The 17,640-nt window shown below is 38.2% G+C and overlaps 2 protein-coding genes across 2 annotated transcripts in view; one reads left to right on the top strand and one right to left on the bottom strand.

Annotated features, from left to right (window-relative positions):
- Positions 1-1,237: 1,237 nt before the first annotated feature.
- The window catches only part of LOC121375345 (alpha-amylase-like), a 28,321-nt gene continuing 11,918 nt past the window's right edge, over positions 1,238-17,640 (bottom strand). The window contains exons 2-9 of the mRNA XM_041502755.1: positions 17,430-17,617; positions 13,469-13,539; positions 7,308-7,456; positions 5,611-5,765; positions 3,967-5,081; positions 3,396-3,590; positions 2,502-2,733; positions 1,238-1,550 (exon numbers count right to left, since the gene is read on the bottom strand). Coding sequence (XP_041358689.1) covers positions 1,304-1,550; positions 2,502-2,733; positions 3,396-3,590; positions 3,967-5,081; positions 5,611-5,765; positions 7,308-7,456; positions 13,469-13,539; positions 17,430-17,449 — 2,184 coding nt within the window. The 5' untranslated portion in view covers positions 17,450-17,617 and the 3' untranslated portion in view covers positions 1,238-1,303. The remainder of the gene's footprint in view (positions 1,551-2,501; positions 2,734-3,395; positions 3,591-3,966; positions 5,082-5,610; positions 5,766-7,307; positions 7,457-13,468; positions 13,540-17,429; positions 17,618-17,640) is intronic.
- LOC121374765 (cyclic nucleotide-binding domain-containing protein 2-like) overlaps positions 17,501-17,640 on the top strand; it is a 32,719-nt gene continuing 32,579 nt past the window's right edge. The window contains exon 1 of the mRNA XM_041501873.1: positions 17,501-17,598. Within this exon, the coding sequence (XP_041357807.1) occupies positions 17,501-17,598 (98 nt within the window). The remainder of the gene's footprint in view (positions 17,599-17,640) is intronic.

The raw sequence follows: 17,640 nt of genomic DNA, 5'->3' as shown, positions 1-17,640 counted from the left end.
GCATACGATATTTTTAGGGAAACCTTAATTGCTAGAATGTGTTCAATTTTATTTTTTCCAAAAGCGAATAACCATTTTCTTGCCTTGTGAACTTTTTACAGTGGTGACGTGCATGTTGGCGTGCCATTGCTCAGTGATATAGCGCTCGCTTGAAGCGTGGTCAATCTGGGATTGATGTCCATCGGTGGGCCCATCGGGCTATTTCTCGTTCCAGCCAGTACACCACGACTGGTATAACAAAGACCGTGGTATGTACTATTCTGTGGGATGGCGTATAAAATATTCCTTGCTGCTAAGGAAAACGAGAAGCCCATGGAGTGGTCGCAGCAGGTTTCCTCTCTAACAATCTCCGCGGTCCTTAACCCTCCATAAAAAAAATTCGATTTTGAACTAATAGCATTGCCCTTGTCATTTACTTCCATTTAAATTTGGATTCAGAATACCTTAAAATAAAATTTCACACTTTCTGCCGAATGTGCACATCTTGAATAAAGTTTGTCACCTCACCGGCTATTTAAAGAAAAAGCCTGTTATTTTTAATGACACACACACACGCACGCACGCACGCATTCATGCAAGAATACATACATACATACATAAATACATATTGGATTATTTCACACTGTGTTTATCGCATAGGCACTGGTATAGCCAGGATTGTATATTGGAAGAGGCCAAAATGTTTCTAGGGCATTTCTGTTGCTTTTGTGACGTTTTAAACCACATTTTTGGGTTCCTAAATAAGCCCCACATGTGTTATTTTACTCTGAACAACAAACCCATATCACTATTATTATATTACACTTCCGATGTAGCTAGTGAAAGCGACATTGATGTATCTCTAACACTGTAACTGGCATCGAGTAAATAACATATAAAATTAAAATACACTGAACAAATAAATAAATCATACCTGAATTTAAGTTGTTTTATTCACATAAATGGGAACTAATTCAGCGTTTTTATAACACTAAATTGATGATTGAAGAGAGTATAGCTTTTAATTATGAAATATCCAACCATGAATATTGATAAGATTTGATAAACTAAAAAGCAATAAAAGCCTTACAAAAAGCTATTTTAATATTTTAATTTTGTATCCTGTTAATACTGAATTTTTCAGTTGATTCATTGATTACATTATTTGCTGATAAATCAAAGTATAAGTTTCGTTACGAGTGGAAAACGAATTACCCCGCCCCCAACAAAATATCAAAACAAAAACCCAAAAGAAAACTTATAATCATTATTTATTAAACTCTAATGACACGGCACCATAGCAAAGACATTTGACGTGACCTCATTATGAGGTAAACGGGTCAATTTCACATCGTCCTGATCCAAAATGGAAGATGTTAACGAATCCACATCTGGCCCAGTGGTTAGCCGAGGAGTACGGCGGATCGGCGGCCCCGACACCTGAACAACGACGTCCTCCCAGGCCGTCGTGTTCCCAGACGCCGTTCACGATGGCCTTGACCTCAAAGAATCCATTCCTTGTACGAGAGCAATCCATGTCCACATCCACAAGCCAGTAGTGATCTCCAAATCTGAAACACACCATGAACATACAGATTACACGTTTCATTGTAACCTTTTGTGCTTATATTCAAATTAAGGTTAATGAACGATGTCATGGGCACGCACCTCAGCTGTCTGGACTGTCAGGCGAAAGTTTGTTTGTTTTGTGTAACGACACCACTAGAGCACATTGAGTTATTAATCATCGGCTATTGGATGTAAAACATTTGGTACTTTGACATATATTCTTAAAGAGGAAACCCGCTACATTTTTCCATTAGTAACAAGAGATCTTTTATATGCACCGTCTAACAGACAGGATAGCACATACCACGATCTTTGATATACCAACCGGGGTGCACTGGCTGGAACGAGACATAGCCCAAATAGCCCAAACTGACCGCCCATCAAGCAAGTGCTTTACCACTGGGCTACGTCCCGCCACCTGTACAATCATTCGAGGACAGTGGTTGATGGTTAGTTATCAGATGTGCTAATTAAATCTAACTGTTTGGAATACGAACCATTCCACGTCTTAGCCAGTTAACATACAGATACTATTCAAATTAAGCTTTTAGGTTCCACATCACCATTGGTTACTCCATGCAGCTGAATACAATTTTTATTTCGGAATATATTCTGTGAAGAATACAATACTATCGAGAGGGTCGTATACTAATGTTATGAAGTGCTTTCAAGAGACAAGTACTGTGTAAAAAAAATTAACATACGTCGATCACGACATTTTGCAGTTAGCCACCCTCGTGACAGAGCACTACCTCGTATTGTTGTTATACAAATGACATACCACTTTCATAGTTGTTACAAGTTAATACATGTACTACATATAACAAGTAACTTCAAACAAATGTGCTATTTACATATTATACTCGTAGTCCGGTTTAGGAAAGAAAAATACTACAAGATCCTGATATGCTTTTTGAACTCTTGACCTCTACGAGCTACAGTACAGTTTTTACCTATTGTACGAGTTGTGTCCGACGTGACCGTGTCTGTTGGTTGTCCACAAGGCTGGAGTGCCGTCCGGCAGACGACCGCGGTACGAGCCCTGACCAGACTCTGTGCCGTACCAGTCGAGGTGGGAGTCCCCCACAGACCAGGCATTCACCTTGGAGAAGTGCGGGCTCGAGCCCAGCTGGCGGTGTCTGATCGGGATAGCACAGGCGCTCGTGGCAGCAGTCGTCGTGCAACCTGGAACCAGTCAAATATAAGAAGAATCTGAACGACAAAGCCGTATCTATGCGTAATGCTGATGGGCATTTGACAAAATAGTGGTTGAGTCCATGCATCTTTATCTAGTGCCTTTTCTGTAGGACGACAGTCACTCCAGCGATCCTTTACTAAACAATACATAATTTTGACCACCACGAAGAGGACTGCCACTCCCAGACTAGTTTACTAAATCAAAACTAGCAAAGGACAGAGTCATTGGAAGAAATACAGCTGTGACGACCTCATGAATCACTATCAAAACAGTGATGATATTGGGTGTTACCGAAAGATGAGCATATCCTGCGCCACCGGTGGCACCCGTCATGAGTACTGCCATCACAGCTGTCAAGTCCGTCACTTCATCTAAGACGATAAAAGCAAACTGGTATTTTTTAATAAAACCAGAGAGTTTCTTGCAAGGGATACTACTAGTAGTATTCATTTGACTACATCTGGTTGTCTAATATCCATAGAAACTCAAGACGGTCTTTTTGTGACCTTTTAGCTGATGGTGCTGTTTTGTGAAGTATTTTTTAATGAGACGTTATGGATGAGTGACAATTCGATTTGACGAATACGTAATTTAAAGTAGCGATTTTAAGAGTTGTATAGAATAAGATGTCAGACCACGATCGACCTACCCGACATGTGCTTGTGGTCAATCCCACCTCTAATGAAGAGATCCTGTCCTGGTGCCGTCTGTTTCTGAACGAGAATCACGGTATGTTTGAAACTAGAGGGCGCCGTTGGCAGGGGCTGACCAGTCGTCGTCAAGGGGTGCGATGTTCCTGGAGCTGGGGTAGGATTCCCGGGATTGGTCGGACCACCTGGACCGCCTAGAGATGCATCACAAACAATGAGACCATAAGTATACCGTTTCACTATCTTATCAATGAATTATGTATATTTGGATAAAACATTTCTTCAACTGAAATGAATCCGCCTCTGGCTTTTACAATATGTAAATAAAACAAGTTCTATAATACATATAATATAATACATAATCTCTGCATTGGCTAATATTGATAATAATAAAAACACAAAGTGTATATGGACGAGATTCAAAATTAATGCATCGATTCGCATACCATTTGATATTTCATAATGTTAACCCAGATCAGTCAGGGCATCAAGTAAGTAAGGCATTGTTTGACATCTGTGGCTCTTGTATTAACTGGTCATCCAGTTGTGAATAAAATGTATCATACATACCTGTAATAAAAGCCACAATTGGTTCCTCTGTGCTTGTGGCCCGGATGTGCGCCCTGCCCGATCCATCGACTGTTATTTTCTGTTGACAGTCGTGAATGAGGTCACAGTATTGGCCAGCCGGAAGTCCCGTGTCAAACGTCTGGTCGATGTTTCCGTTTTTGGACTGAACAAAGAATCCTTTGTTACCTCGCGCAAAAGCGACCATGTTGCCGTCGTCGTACCAGTGTCGAAGGTCGGTGCCAACGACGGTGTTTCTGAAGGCCACCATGTTGGCTATGGGATCCCATCTGTGCTCACAGACCCATCCGTTACCACAGCTACCGTCTGCTTTAATTGGAACATCCTTGGTGACGTAGTTGCTGTCTGCTGGGGGACCCTGCTGGCTGTTGTCAAAGAAGTAGCTGCTCATGACTCTTGGGAACCCATAGTTATACGCCAACATAAACGCTACGGCGAATTTATACTCTCTCGGTGTTTTATGGGTGACTCGGTTTCCGCCATTGCTTCTCTGGTTGTCGTGGTTATCCACGAAAACAAAGGCGTGATCGGAAGGCGTCATTCCCCAACCGTAGTCAACGACGTCTTTAAATTTACCGAAATCCTGAGTACCCCAGGCCAGTTTCTGACAATACCTAAACTCAGAGACGTATCCTAGAGGAACATACTCATCAACCCTTACCGCGCCATCGTTCTGGTCGAGAACCTCATGATAGAAGAATGGCTTCCCTCCATCAACGTCCTTTGTCTTGGCCTGGATGGCTCTGATGTCATCAGGCCACATATGTTTAGCAGCATCAACGCGAAACCCGGCGACTCCAATGTCAATGAGATGATTGAAGTATCCAGCGATTTTATCCTGGACGTAGGCTTGGCTGGAATCTAGGTCGGTCAGACCGACTAGGTAACAGTTTCGGACATTTTTAGGGTCTCCGTAGTTATCGACGTTTCCGTTATGGGACGGACACCTGGTGTGGTCCTGGTTATCGTTGAAGTGTTGTATGGAGAACGGGACGCCGGGGAAATCGCGCGCGTCTGAGTCGAAGTGACTCCCGGCCGTGCCTGTTCCAGATCGGCCCAGTCCAGCCATGTGATTTACAACAGCATCGACGTATATTCTACAAATACACATTAGCTCTTGTAGCACACATAGGGGTATAATGTGTGGTAGTTATTAGCGGGGGTCACAAGGTGAAGTTGCCACTGACAAAATGTCTTTCGTGGGTTTTTTCCCTGAAAAAGACCCTATGTTATCGTACCCAAATTATTTTAGTTTTTTTTGGAGGTTCTTTTTATTTTGTTTGTTGGTATGATTGTTTTTTCTTTGTTTTGCCCATATTTATTGTACCCTTGGTGTGGCCTTGAACTTTGTGATACAAATACACCTTTTCAAACAACTTGATGAACATGTAGCGAGAACTACAAGAGTAAAACTCAAACATACAACTGATTTCATCTGACTGATATCACAATAACGGATTCATCTCATGTCCCAGAACTTTCAACAAACATAAGAACTGATATCATCTGACGGATATCGGGTTTATCTCACACAAACGGCCTTGCACCTGTGTACAACGGCCTTGAACAAAATCCAACATACAATACAAGTGATATCATCTGACTGATATCACATAACTGACTTACCTCACACCAACGGCCTTGCACCTGTGTACCATGTCCGTGAACTCTGCCTCTGTGCCACTGCGACTGGTCAGTTTGTAACTAACCGGTTGGTATCTCTCCCACCATGGCCGCTCGTACTCTTTGTGAACCATCACGTGTTCCATGGGTGGGGACACCTAAAAAACGGACAAGGTAAAACAACAGAAAGCTACTTGCTACCTACACATATTGTTTGAATAAATAGTATTACTGCTACAAAATACGTGTAATATCCATTACTAAAACAAGTCCGACACAAATTCCTCTAAACTATTGTAATGGCTATAAAAGTACATGTGTATATATATATATATATATATATATATATATATATATATATATATATATATATATCTATCTATATATATATATGTGTGTGTGTATGTATCTGTCTATCTGTCTATATATATACATGTATATATATATATATATATATATACAGTAGAATCTCATTGGCTCGAACGCCCAATGGTCGAACCTATCCGGTATTCTCGAACCAAGAACAATGTCCCGATTTTTTTCTCTATTAAACCCTTTTATTTTGGTGCTGATTGGTCGAATACCCCTAGGGTCGAACAGAACAGTTTATTAGTCCGAACTGTAAAATTAAACATATATAGCTCGAACGACTAAGTCTATCCGAAGAAATACAAAAAATAATTTATATTTATTTACGAATTTTTCATTGACCCTTTCACGTCAGTCACAAAGTAAGTTAATATAAATTCGGAAGTGGAACGAATTAATCCTAGATCATATGCCGGCTTCTCATATTGTTTATTTAGCACCTCTCGGTAATTATCTTTCTAGTACAGATAATAGTACTACGATAATCGTGATCTGAATGAATCTTGCATGAAACACCAATCAATTGGTGAGCCTAGTTCGGCCTCGCCGTTTACTTTAATCATTTTAATCGCTACTCTACGCATGAGCGTCGGCATATTTTGTTTTTAACTTGAAATACAGGAGAGATCAATGTAATGTAGTGATTGCAACAATAAAAGGTAAAGGGCCTCCGCCTGTGCTTCGTGCACTTTCATTCTTTTCTCAACGTTGTCAATATGTCGCAAAAGATTCTACAACAGCATAATAAAGAACGGTTTTTTAAATTAATAAATATTTATAAATACAGACTACCAGTGTGTTTGTTATTTGTTTATTCAACGGTGATAAATAATAGTTACAAATATGTATCTCATCCGACATTTGAAGGCGACTTCGTTACTCACGAGTCAATCGGACCATCTCGCCCAAGCCAGTTTTACGGAAATATACGAGGTATTCCGATTGGTTTTTGTGTTACAGAAGCACCCGACAACGGCCGAATGCATGGTTCGAACTACCCGATGGGTCGAACAGACTTTGATGCACCGACAGTGTTCGAGCCAATGAGATTCTACTGTATATATATATATATATATATATATATATATATATATATATATATATATATATATATATAGACAGATAGACAGATAGACAGATACACACACACACACACACACACACACACACACACAACAAGGTGATTTCACGACAATCCAGCAAAATTTAGGTATGCTGCCACTTGTTCGTTTTAATATTAGTTCTTAAATACTGATTTAATTCGTTTGTTATAGGAATAGCCTGTTGAATCATTGATCAACTAAATGAACTAATTGTGAAATGAAGAATACCTGAACACCACAGTATTCCTTCTTTGACAAAAATCTTTCGCACTCCTCTGCGATGGCCGTCCATTTCCATTCAAACAGATGAACTATGACCTGCTTGCCGGAACAGTGGGGGTCTGTGAACTCACCCGAAACCAGAACCACTGGCAGGACTGAAATACAGTAAACCACTCATTTCCTGAGTGTCAGAGAGAGAGAGAGAAAGAGAGAGAGAGAGAGAGAGAGAGAGAGAGAGAGAGAGAGAGAGAGAGAGAGAGAGAGAGAGAGAGAAGGACGGAAGGAGAATGAGAGAGAGATAGAAACAGAGTGAAAGACAGACACACACAAGACACACACACAGAAACAGAGTGAAAGACAGACACACACACACACACACACAGAAAGAGAGAGAGAAGAGAGAGAGAGAGAGAGAGAGAGAGAGAGAACGAAGGACAGAGGGAGAGAGAAATAGACAGAGAAACAGAGTGACAGACAGACTCCACAGACACACACACACAGAGAGGAGAGAGAGAGAGAGAGAGAGAGAGAGAGAGAGAGAGAGAGAGAGAGAGAGAGAGAGAGAGAGAGAGAGAGAGAGAGAGAGAGACGTATCAGTATTTTAATCCTCATAGCCGTAGACTCTTAATTATTATCCAGAGTAACATAATTTTTAGTTATTACAGCTTTTATATATATATATATATATATATTATATATATATAATATATATATATATATATATATAGATATATATATAAAGTCATTGTAGTATTTGTAGTAGCCCGAAATTAATTAAATGTGAAACATAAAAAGGAATGAACCTCGCAAACTAGGATCAGCGGCTTTAAAACCATAGGTATATTACATATCAACTCTTACATCTGAATATCAACATTATTAATTACTTAATCTGTTATTTCTCCATGTTAATTTACACAAGAGATATTTTATTTCCATTCAAACGACGTGATAAATATACGTAATAACTCACTGAACTGAAGAATCGCAATCCACGGCATAATGGGAGAAAGAAAAAGACCACCGGCAAGAAATGCGTTTCTTTATTCCAGAACTGATAACCAGAGATAAGATAGAGCCTTTTAAGACAGTCGTACACGTACGTAAAAAGGAAAGGAATGTGGGTTAACGACACTTCAGGACATTTAAACTGCTATATTTGGTATTTATTTTAACACTTGACCTATAGAGTATAAAGAAAACAAAACGCGCTTCCGCCACAACTTACGCTGTCCGAATACAATCATGCTATCTTTTATACATGCACTTTCCCACAGACAATACAGCGCGTACCACGGCCTTTTATCAGTCGTGGAGTATCGATGTTAATTAAATTGTCATTATTTTAGCTTCTGATATGAAGCGAACTTGGCCCAGATGTTTAGTGTCAATCTAAGTTGCGATAGATAAAAAAAAAATGAATTCTCAGAATAGACTGCTTTTTCTTCCCCCTGTGTTAAAACCCGTGGTTTGTGCAATCATAGAGATGTGAAATGAATGAATGAATGAATGTTTAACGACACCCCGGCACTCATAGAGATGTGAGTAATCGGTCTTGCTGAGAGTAGCGAATATAACGTCAACAGATTCCCTTTGTAACACTTACTAGAATGGCAAATCTGAATTTCGTGGTGATTGCCCTTGTGCATGACCACTGCGCGTGCTGTAACCTCACCGTCGTGCAGGGGTGTAACATTCTCTTTGAGAATGGCCAATACAGCACACAATTGAAGTTATGAGTAAAAGTCAGTATCTATCTGTGATATTTGTGTTTTTGCACAGTTCTTTACAATGTGTTTTTGTTTAAATCTTGAATTTTTATATTGATGTTGATCATCACTTTATTTGTTTGCATTACCATAGTTTGACACCCAATAGCCGATGTATTTTTCGTGCTGGGGTGTTGTTAAACATTCATTCATTCATTTATTCATTCATTCATTCATTGTGCATGGCAGATGACTAAGAAACAAATTTCATATCGATAAATTGCCGCCCTATGTTTCTATACTTTTATAATATATTTGCAGAACACAAAAGTGAAAATTTGCTTTTAGTAAACATCTCATATGAGTTTGTTTTTGTTCAGTGATTGAGAAACTCAAGTGTTCTCGTCCTAAAAGTTCAATAGAGTTATTAATAATATTTCCAATGAGAAATCCAAACCAGCTAGTAAACACAGATGCATTTATAAAGTTCGCTATATCAGATCGATTTAACCACACATAAGTTGATTTGTACGTTAACTAGTGATGTGGCAAATGTGTTTCTTCACACATCAGGTGTTCATACAGCCCATGTGTACTTGAAGATTTAATCTATAAATTACACAATAACAGTTTTAGTGCATATTATGCAGAAATCATGTAACGCGTTTTTAGTTAACATTATCTTCGTCCACAACAACACAAATCTAAAGTTACCATTTTAATCAGAAACAAGTGTGAAATATAATAGGCCTGCGTTCAGCGACAGCGAACAACGTTAACGTTTGAGAACAATTTGATTGGTTCTTTCTGTGGTCATTCGGTTTAATGTGAAGCTCAAACACCAGTCTAAATAACGTTTTTTATTCCGTCTGGCTGAACGCGTCCAAGTTCTGAAAATAATATTATACACATCCATTTGTGGGTAGAATACAATAAATGTGTTTTACGTCATCTATAGATTGATTCTATCAACCAGTTATATTCAATCTGGAGTAAAGAAATATGTGAGGACATCATAAATTCTCGTTTATGTTAAAAAGAATGTAGTGTATATTATTTTATAGTATATTAATAATATGTTTGCCTCAGATTTCCATGTCATATAGAGTTGTTTGAAAACGTTCAGTTTTTTCGGGATGTGTTAAAGGCATATTGTCACAGATCACTGACCTATTTAATGGTCTAACAAAGTGTTACCTGAATAAAAATAATTTGATTTGTCCTATAAATGAACTTTATTCAACCATCTTCATAACCACCATACTCCATTTATTAATGGTATTTTGTAAAAATAATTGAATTATGGCAATGATCCATAATTCAAAAACTAAAATTGCCGAGAGGGTTGACACGGATTTCACTCCATCGCGGTTCAGTTACGGTGATGCGATAGCTAGATTTGGTTTCCAAAATTAATGTCATTTTTATTTATTATCAAATTTTAGAGAAATAAGGTCCTTAAATCCGTGACAGTATGCCTTAACATTCTTGACCGACTCGACTGTCCATGCACACATTCCGTGTGGGACATTGTGCGGCTACACGATAACGTCCATAGTCCTGGTAACTCGCTCAGTGTTAACGTGAACAAAACAGGTATTCACCTATATACCGCTATGTTGTAGTCAAGCTTTAGTCTTTGCAAAGTAGAGGGATATCTGGTTGCACTAATGTCGAAATCCTGTCACACGCCACTTATACATTCTGCTACAGGGTGTATACTATCAAATCAAATCCCATAGACGACAATAGTAACATATGTGGCTAAAACGCCTACCTACAGCGTATCAATCGGCATAAACGCCACGGATATAAATACTACAGCACCTCACCCTTAAAGTGAATCAGAATTTTTTTTTTAATTTCTGAGATAACGGGTAGCGTCTATGACTACCATAGTTCCGCACAAAATTCGAGTACTTTTTTTTTACAGCTACCCCATACATGCTTCACGCATTTTTTTTACAGCCATTTTTTTCACATTTATCACCAATCACAGGACTTGTGGTGTTCACTTCTCTATTAAAAGTTGGGTTCACCTCCAACTTTGACCCAGCCGGAAGTTATTTGGTTTAGTACTACCTACAAGTATATTCCTTCAAATATGCACAACGGTGCAGACTCAAGAGGGAAGGTACTATAGGTGAACAATCCCAAACTTCATAGTGCTCGAAAATCTAGTGTTGAACAAATTTATTTATTTATTAATTTTCAGTGACGTGGTTCTAAGGGAGATTGTCATATATACATGCATATATAAATAAAAGGCATGTTAGTGTTCTTTGGAATACAGTAGGTTTCCCTCTTTAAAAACTGTCATCCCTAGCTAATAGTTCACGAAATAAAATTAATAGTTCAGCGTGCAGCATTATATTCGGGTAAGGAAATGCATTTTTGCATCTATGTGTCGGCATGACCTGACGCGTCTACCTGCCTGGCCGTCTGTCTGCACATCTGTCTGCCTACTTGGCTCCTGTTTACCTGTCTGCCTACCTACCTACCTGCTTGTATATAGAGGTATGTATATATGTCTATGAAATATATGTCCATTCGTTAAATACTCATGAAGTTTACGAGTATTCACTGTTCGAACGTTATAGCATAATTATGTGCTCTAAAGATTTCAATATTCAATGCATAAATCAATTTAGTAATCAATCTTAATTTTGGATGTATATTTACGAAATAACTTCTATACTGAAATATATTTCCGGCAAAACGTTTTAAAGAAACTATTTCTTAATACGGCAAAGAACAATGATTGATAAGGCCAATATCGATAATCGTTTATTAATCAGGTGAAAAATCAATCTGTGTGTGTGTACCTGTCACAGAAAATATCCCTATACGTTTTATGTTATGTGAAACGAAAGACCGCGAAGTGAGCGACACATTAAATGGCTTTTTAGACTGAATGAACACGTTCAGTGTAAGCAATCAATATGAAGTGTCGGCGCTTTCTTTGTTACTGTTGGAGATACACTTACAGTAGTCAATCAAACCTTTGACCGCACTCCCCAACACAGTAATATCATATTGATATACACAGTGTGTATCACTTGCGTGTTAAAAGCATGACATTTCAGAGGTATTGAAAGTCTTTATTGATTCACAGCCATTCATTATAATATATAAGTGGACCGTTTGACTGAATTTCTTACCAAATTATACAGATTATTTCTTCACTACTATAGTGAGTGGTTCTTTGTTAAGGGTATTTTCATTTGTGTTGTTATATTTGATTTGGTGTAATTGCAGCGTGGGTGAAAGCTTTCATTACCTGTTACTGGTAATGATGTTTGTAAGCGACTGGTGTTTTTCACGTGTACCAGTTCTGGACACACAGGACGAATTCACAATGTAACGCGAGTGCGCGAGTGTTTGATATTTGTGTGTGCAGCATTTTTGGATGTATAAAATAAGCTAATAACATAAAAAGAAAAAACATGATGCCAAGGTGATCTATTGAATTCTTAATGGAAGCTTTCCTTTTTAGATGCAGGATATAACAAGACTTGGATAGAAATGTTTGTCTTCAGATTTGAAAAGGGCGAAAAGGAAACATTTCGCAATTACTATTCGGACTGGATTATCGCAAGTGTGTTGAAGATAAATGATCTTATAATATAGATAGACTTTCTATTAGTACATTTCTAGCTTTTTTTAATAATTTCAAAGTATTGCCCTTTCTGCACAATAAGAATAATGATAGAAGCACCTGTTCATGTTTCTAGTTCTCTTAAGTTCATATTTGATTTTGAATCGTAGCCACGTTTTGATAAACAATGGCGGCTGGTGTTCATGTTCAAAGAAAAGACAACTCTCGCGAATCACAAACTTCAAACACTCTCAGCCGTCTTAGGCAACCAACTAATATCTTTTCTAGAAACGTCTTCTTAACAAATTTAAAACAGTCAACCGAGTTACAGCGTAGCAAACACCGAGATACATTTTTGTCTAAAGTGGTTGACAATGTTCAAACGAGTTTTGTAACACGACGTAGTCCAAGAAAAGACGAGAGATATGTTAATTGTGAAGCAGAACACATACTGCCACAGAAAGATTTAGTATACTTTCCTAAAGACTACATGACAGCTCTGGAAACTAGTAGGACAGAAAACAAAAACGTTACTCTGAAGAAACACCACACGCACAAAACGGACAAAGATGTAGATGACCATTTGCCAGCGTGTACAGGCGATATTACACCACCCCCGGATATCAGACATGAACGATTTCAGCGCAGACGATCGGTTTCCGCCATGTCTTTTCTTCCATCACTGCTACCTAGTTTAGAATCATGTGGCGAGGACTCAGATGAGGATTTGGATGTGGATATACTCAGTGATCATTTCCAGACACACAGCGCCACCAGACCGGTAGATAGCAGCAAAATCTCGAGATCTTCTGGTGACAAAGAGAAGGCTCACTGGAAAGGATTGAGAGCTAATTACTTACGTAATACCCTGTCGCAGGCGCCATCGCCTCGAGCTGGTGCGATGACGTCACAACCTCGCAATCGGCGACGTCTGCAGTACGGGAAGTCATACCAAGTTTTGAGCAAGATGCCGTGGCAGGAGGAAAACAAAAAACAGAAAAGTTTAAGAAAATTTTGTTCATACAGTGACTTCAGCGACAAAAAGTCGACTCCATTTGTATTGGTAAGTTAAAGATAAACATTCTGGGCTGAATTTATAAAGACTGTTTAAGTGTTGTAAATACATGTAGTTATACACGTGTATGTATAAACAGGGACCAGTTTCACAAAACATCGTAAGTTTATGTCTGCGACAAGTAAGTATATTGAGTATACATTTGCACGTGTTTGGCAACTATTTCACGAAGACATTTACAATATTGCGGAAGATGGAGCATTTCAAGGACAAAAAGAAATGAATTACGTGTATTTCTAACTATATTTGTTGTACTACAGCAGTAATAAGAATTGCAGTTTTGTCGTGGATTTACGCTTACGTGCAAAACTAGGCATACGATGTTTTGTGAAATTGGGTCCAGGCTAGTTTTAAATTCGGCCCCAATTGTGCATAAAATAAATCGGAACAATAACGAAAAATAGTAACAATATTTAAAAAACTCCATATCCTAACAACAGAGAGAAGAGCGTGTTTCTTTTTCTGCCTCGTGTCTTTGGCATGCCATGTTCTAAAATCAATTTTATAGCCCAGTGATTACATCCAATCAAATAATAAATCAACGTATGAAGCAGACGTTGTCCTTCACATACATGGATTTTTCTATAGCTACTGTATCTACATCTAATGGAATATTGTAAGTATATACGAAGAAAAACAAATATTAGCAAATGCCAATAAAACGAAAATATTATCCTTTCTTTTTTAAGCGATCGAATACTATAAATATGAACGGCTTGAATAAAGCAAGATATATCATTCTATTTATAACCTTAAATGAAACAGAAAAAACCTGGGGCCTAATTCACTAAACTCTCGCAGTGCAATGTTAAAAGACTTGCAAAGAGGATGCTTTTTTTGTCTAGCAGAGCCTAAGAGAGCTTTGTGAATTAGGCCCCTAGTTTGATACCAGAAGCACACTGATTCGGACAGAAACCCATTGCTTGGTTGGTCACACCTTGGTATTGGTTAAGTGATCAGCCTTCAGGATCGACTCCAGTCTAAAGTGAGTTTCACGGATTCAGTCTCACCAACTATTAATCCCTGGCCTGGTCACACAAACCAGATGACTGATGTGTGTGCCCAGAGCAGCGTGCTTGAACCTTAAGTGGATATAAACAGGATTTGTTTTTTGTTTTAATTGATCGTTTATGTCAGCGAGTCGCTTATCAAGTACCTTGGACACTTTATTGCGAATCAAGTTTCATGGCGTAACAGTGCTAATTGTTTTTGCACTTTCGGACTGGTCTCTGTGTGAATGGAGAAACAGCTATTTGAGTGATTCCACGAGATTTGTAGGCAACATTTACGATAAGCATATAAAGAATAAAAGAAAAAAGAAACACATGTTTTATATTGAGAGCGGAAACCCGCTGTCGCCACTTCATGGGCTACTCTTTTCGATTAGCAGCAAGGAATCTTTTATATGCACCATACCACGGCCTTTGATATACCAGTCGTGGTGCACTGGCTGGAACGAGAAATAGCCCAATGGGTCCACCGACGGGGATAGATCCCAGACCGACCGCGCTTCGAGCGAGCATGTTACCACTGGGCTACGTCCCGCCCCTATAAAGAATGAACCCAAAGCACATTTCAGATCAATAGTAATTGACTTCAATACCATTTTGACGCTCGTATGTACTGTACTATATACTATATATGTGTCTCAAGAATGGAAAGTGCGAATCCAGTCTTCTTTACACAATAATATCCGCTTAATATGTTTTCGGAAGCTTGCTCTCTGAATGTTAACGAAAGCCTCTAATTATTATTTTTATTCATTTATAAATTAACACACACACACACACACACACACACACACACACACACATATATATACATACATATGTAAATATATATCATTCATTCATTCATTCGTGCAGTCGTTCGTTCGTTCTTTAATTCGTTTGTGTAAGCTGAAATTTAATCTCTATACCAATATAAAAAAAGCTAATAAAACTATCGCGTATTTATGAGGGTTGATTATTTGTTCAATATCTATACTACTAGTATAAGTAATGCACTTTAAACACACGAGCAATCATGGCTTTGGCTTTACAGGTCATGTCAGGTCATAGGGTTTTACGTGCACATTCAGAACTGGCTTTACCATTACCATTCCAGTTTTATACATGATTCTCTGGGGTTTCTCTCTCTCTCTCTCTCTCTCTCTCTCTCTCTCTCTCTCTCTCTCTCCTTAAAGGAAATAAAATATTTAAACTTCTAGAAACATTTTGTTAAGAGCCCCCTATTTATCATGCAACCTGTAGCCTACCCAGTTACGTTCTTTATGAACTAGTATATGTAATCCCTACATACATTATTTCTGTTTCACGGGGGAGAGATAAATGGAGTTAATTAAAGACGCGGTTTAATCTTGGCTCAGTCGTTGCTATGTCACTTGACCCTGGTGGTTAAATCCCTTGATCTGCCACTTAAACGGTTCGCCCAGTCCGGCATGACTTTTACCCAGCGCTAAACGCTGATTGATATGATAAATTATGCAGACATCTTGCCAGGTTTTTAATTGCATGCGGTAATGGCATGCAAAAACCTGCCATATTGCACGGCGATTTCATTTCACTGTGTGAGTGCTGGCGAGTTGCTAACAGATAAGTTAAGACATGACTTTATGGGTTTTGAATGTATCTGCATACAAATAATTTTACAGGACTCGTTATATACCAATAGATGTTGACAGGATACGTGTTGGTGAGAATTGTGTTGTAAACATTACATAATAATTATGGCAGGATATTTCATGCGTTTTAACCGAATGCACAGTTTTATGCACAGTGTAAATGTTACAAAAAAGAACAAAGAAAACACCAAAGAAGCCATCATCGAATGCGTTAATCACCCAAAGACCGTAAGTTCAAGGATATTGTTTTTTGACTCATCTATTTCTATGTTGAATAGGTTTTTCTTTTTCTTTTCATAAATGGTATTAAGACAAATTATTTTAATTATTTTTATTATACTAAGTTGCAATTTACAACGTCTGTGGTACAACCTTTATGATAGTTCGGTGTTTGTAAAATGAAGATGCACTATAACGTTTATGTTTTCTTCTTATTTGAAAGGTAAATAGCTGAGAACCGTTTTTAGAATATAAAACAATGCATTAGCCATACAGATACTATTTCCGTTAAAAGACGATTAATCAGTTAATTCATTCACTCATTCTTGCATTCATTTATGCATTCATTATTTATTCATTGTTAAAAGGGATTTCTTCATAAAGACTTGGCGAGAATGTCGTCTCTTGGAATATGTCTTGTACTGAATACTATTTTGACGACGGAAACCTTTTTCTGGTTCAAAATATATCATCAGAGAAAACAAATACTCGTACACGGTTTTTAAAATTATTTACGCTAGTATATTGTGCATTGTGATTTTTAATTTGTTTGTATCGATCAACAATACGAAAAAAACCACCAATCACCCCCCACCCCCCAAAAAAAACCCACCAAAAAAAAAAAACCCCACCCCAAAACCCCTCACAAAAAACAACAGCACAACAAATACCCCCTAAAGACTAACCCTCAGATCAAACAAGCAAGCAAATGTAGAATTACGTAACCAGTTTGTAGCTATGAGTGGGCAGGGTTTACCTCATTCGGTAAAGCGCTTCATGTCAGCATTGGTCTCGATGGCTCTGATTGGGGTTTTCCAATCCCAACCATCAGCGTGCGATGGTAAGACAATAAACGTGGATGATCTATTCTAAAAGGTTATATAATTTTAAAATATATATATACCTGATTTTACAGTTGAACATGAAACATGAAATTGCATCTCATTATATTTATATATGCATGTTTCTTCAATGATGCCAATCCATCTAAATTTGTATTCCCAGCCTCTGGTCAGGTTTCGACGGGCAGGTCGGACAGTCATGCTGCTACTGAAGGCAACAGTCTCCACCAGGTAAATGGTAGTTTTTAACCTGCATGTGTATAAGTTTTGAAA

Source organism: Gigantopelta aegis, chromosome 6, assembly GCF_016097555.1.
Source record: "Gigantopelta aegis isolate Gae_Host chromosome 6, Gae_host_genome, whole genome shotgun sequence".
Lineage (NCBI taxonomy): Eukaryota > Metazoa > Mollusca > Gastropoda > Neomphalida > Peltospiridae > Gigantopelta > Gigantopelta aegis.
The sequence above is the reverse complement of the archived record's forward strand: the minus strand, read 5'-3'. Positions and strand labels throughout refer to the sequence as shown.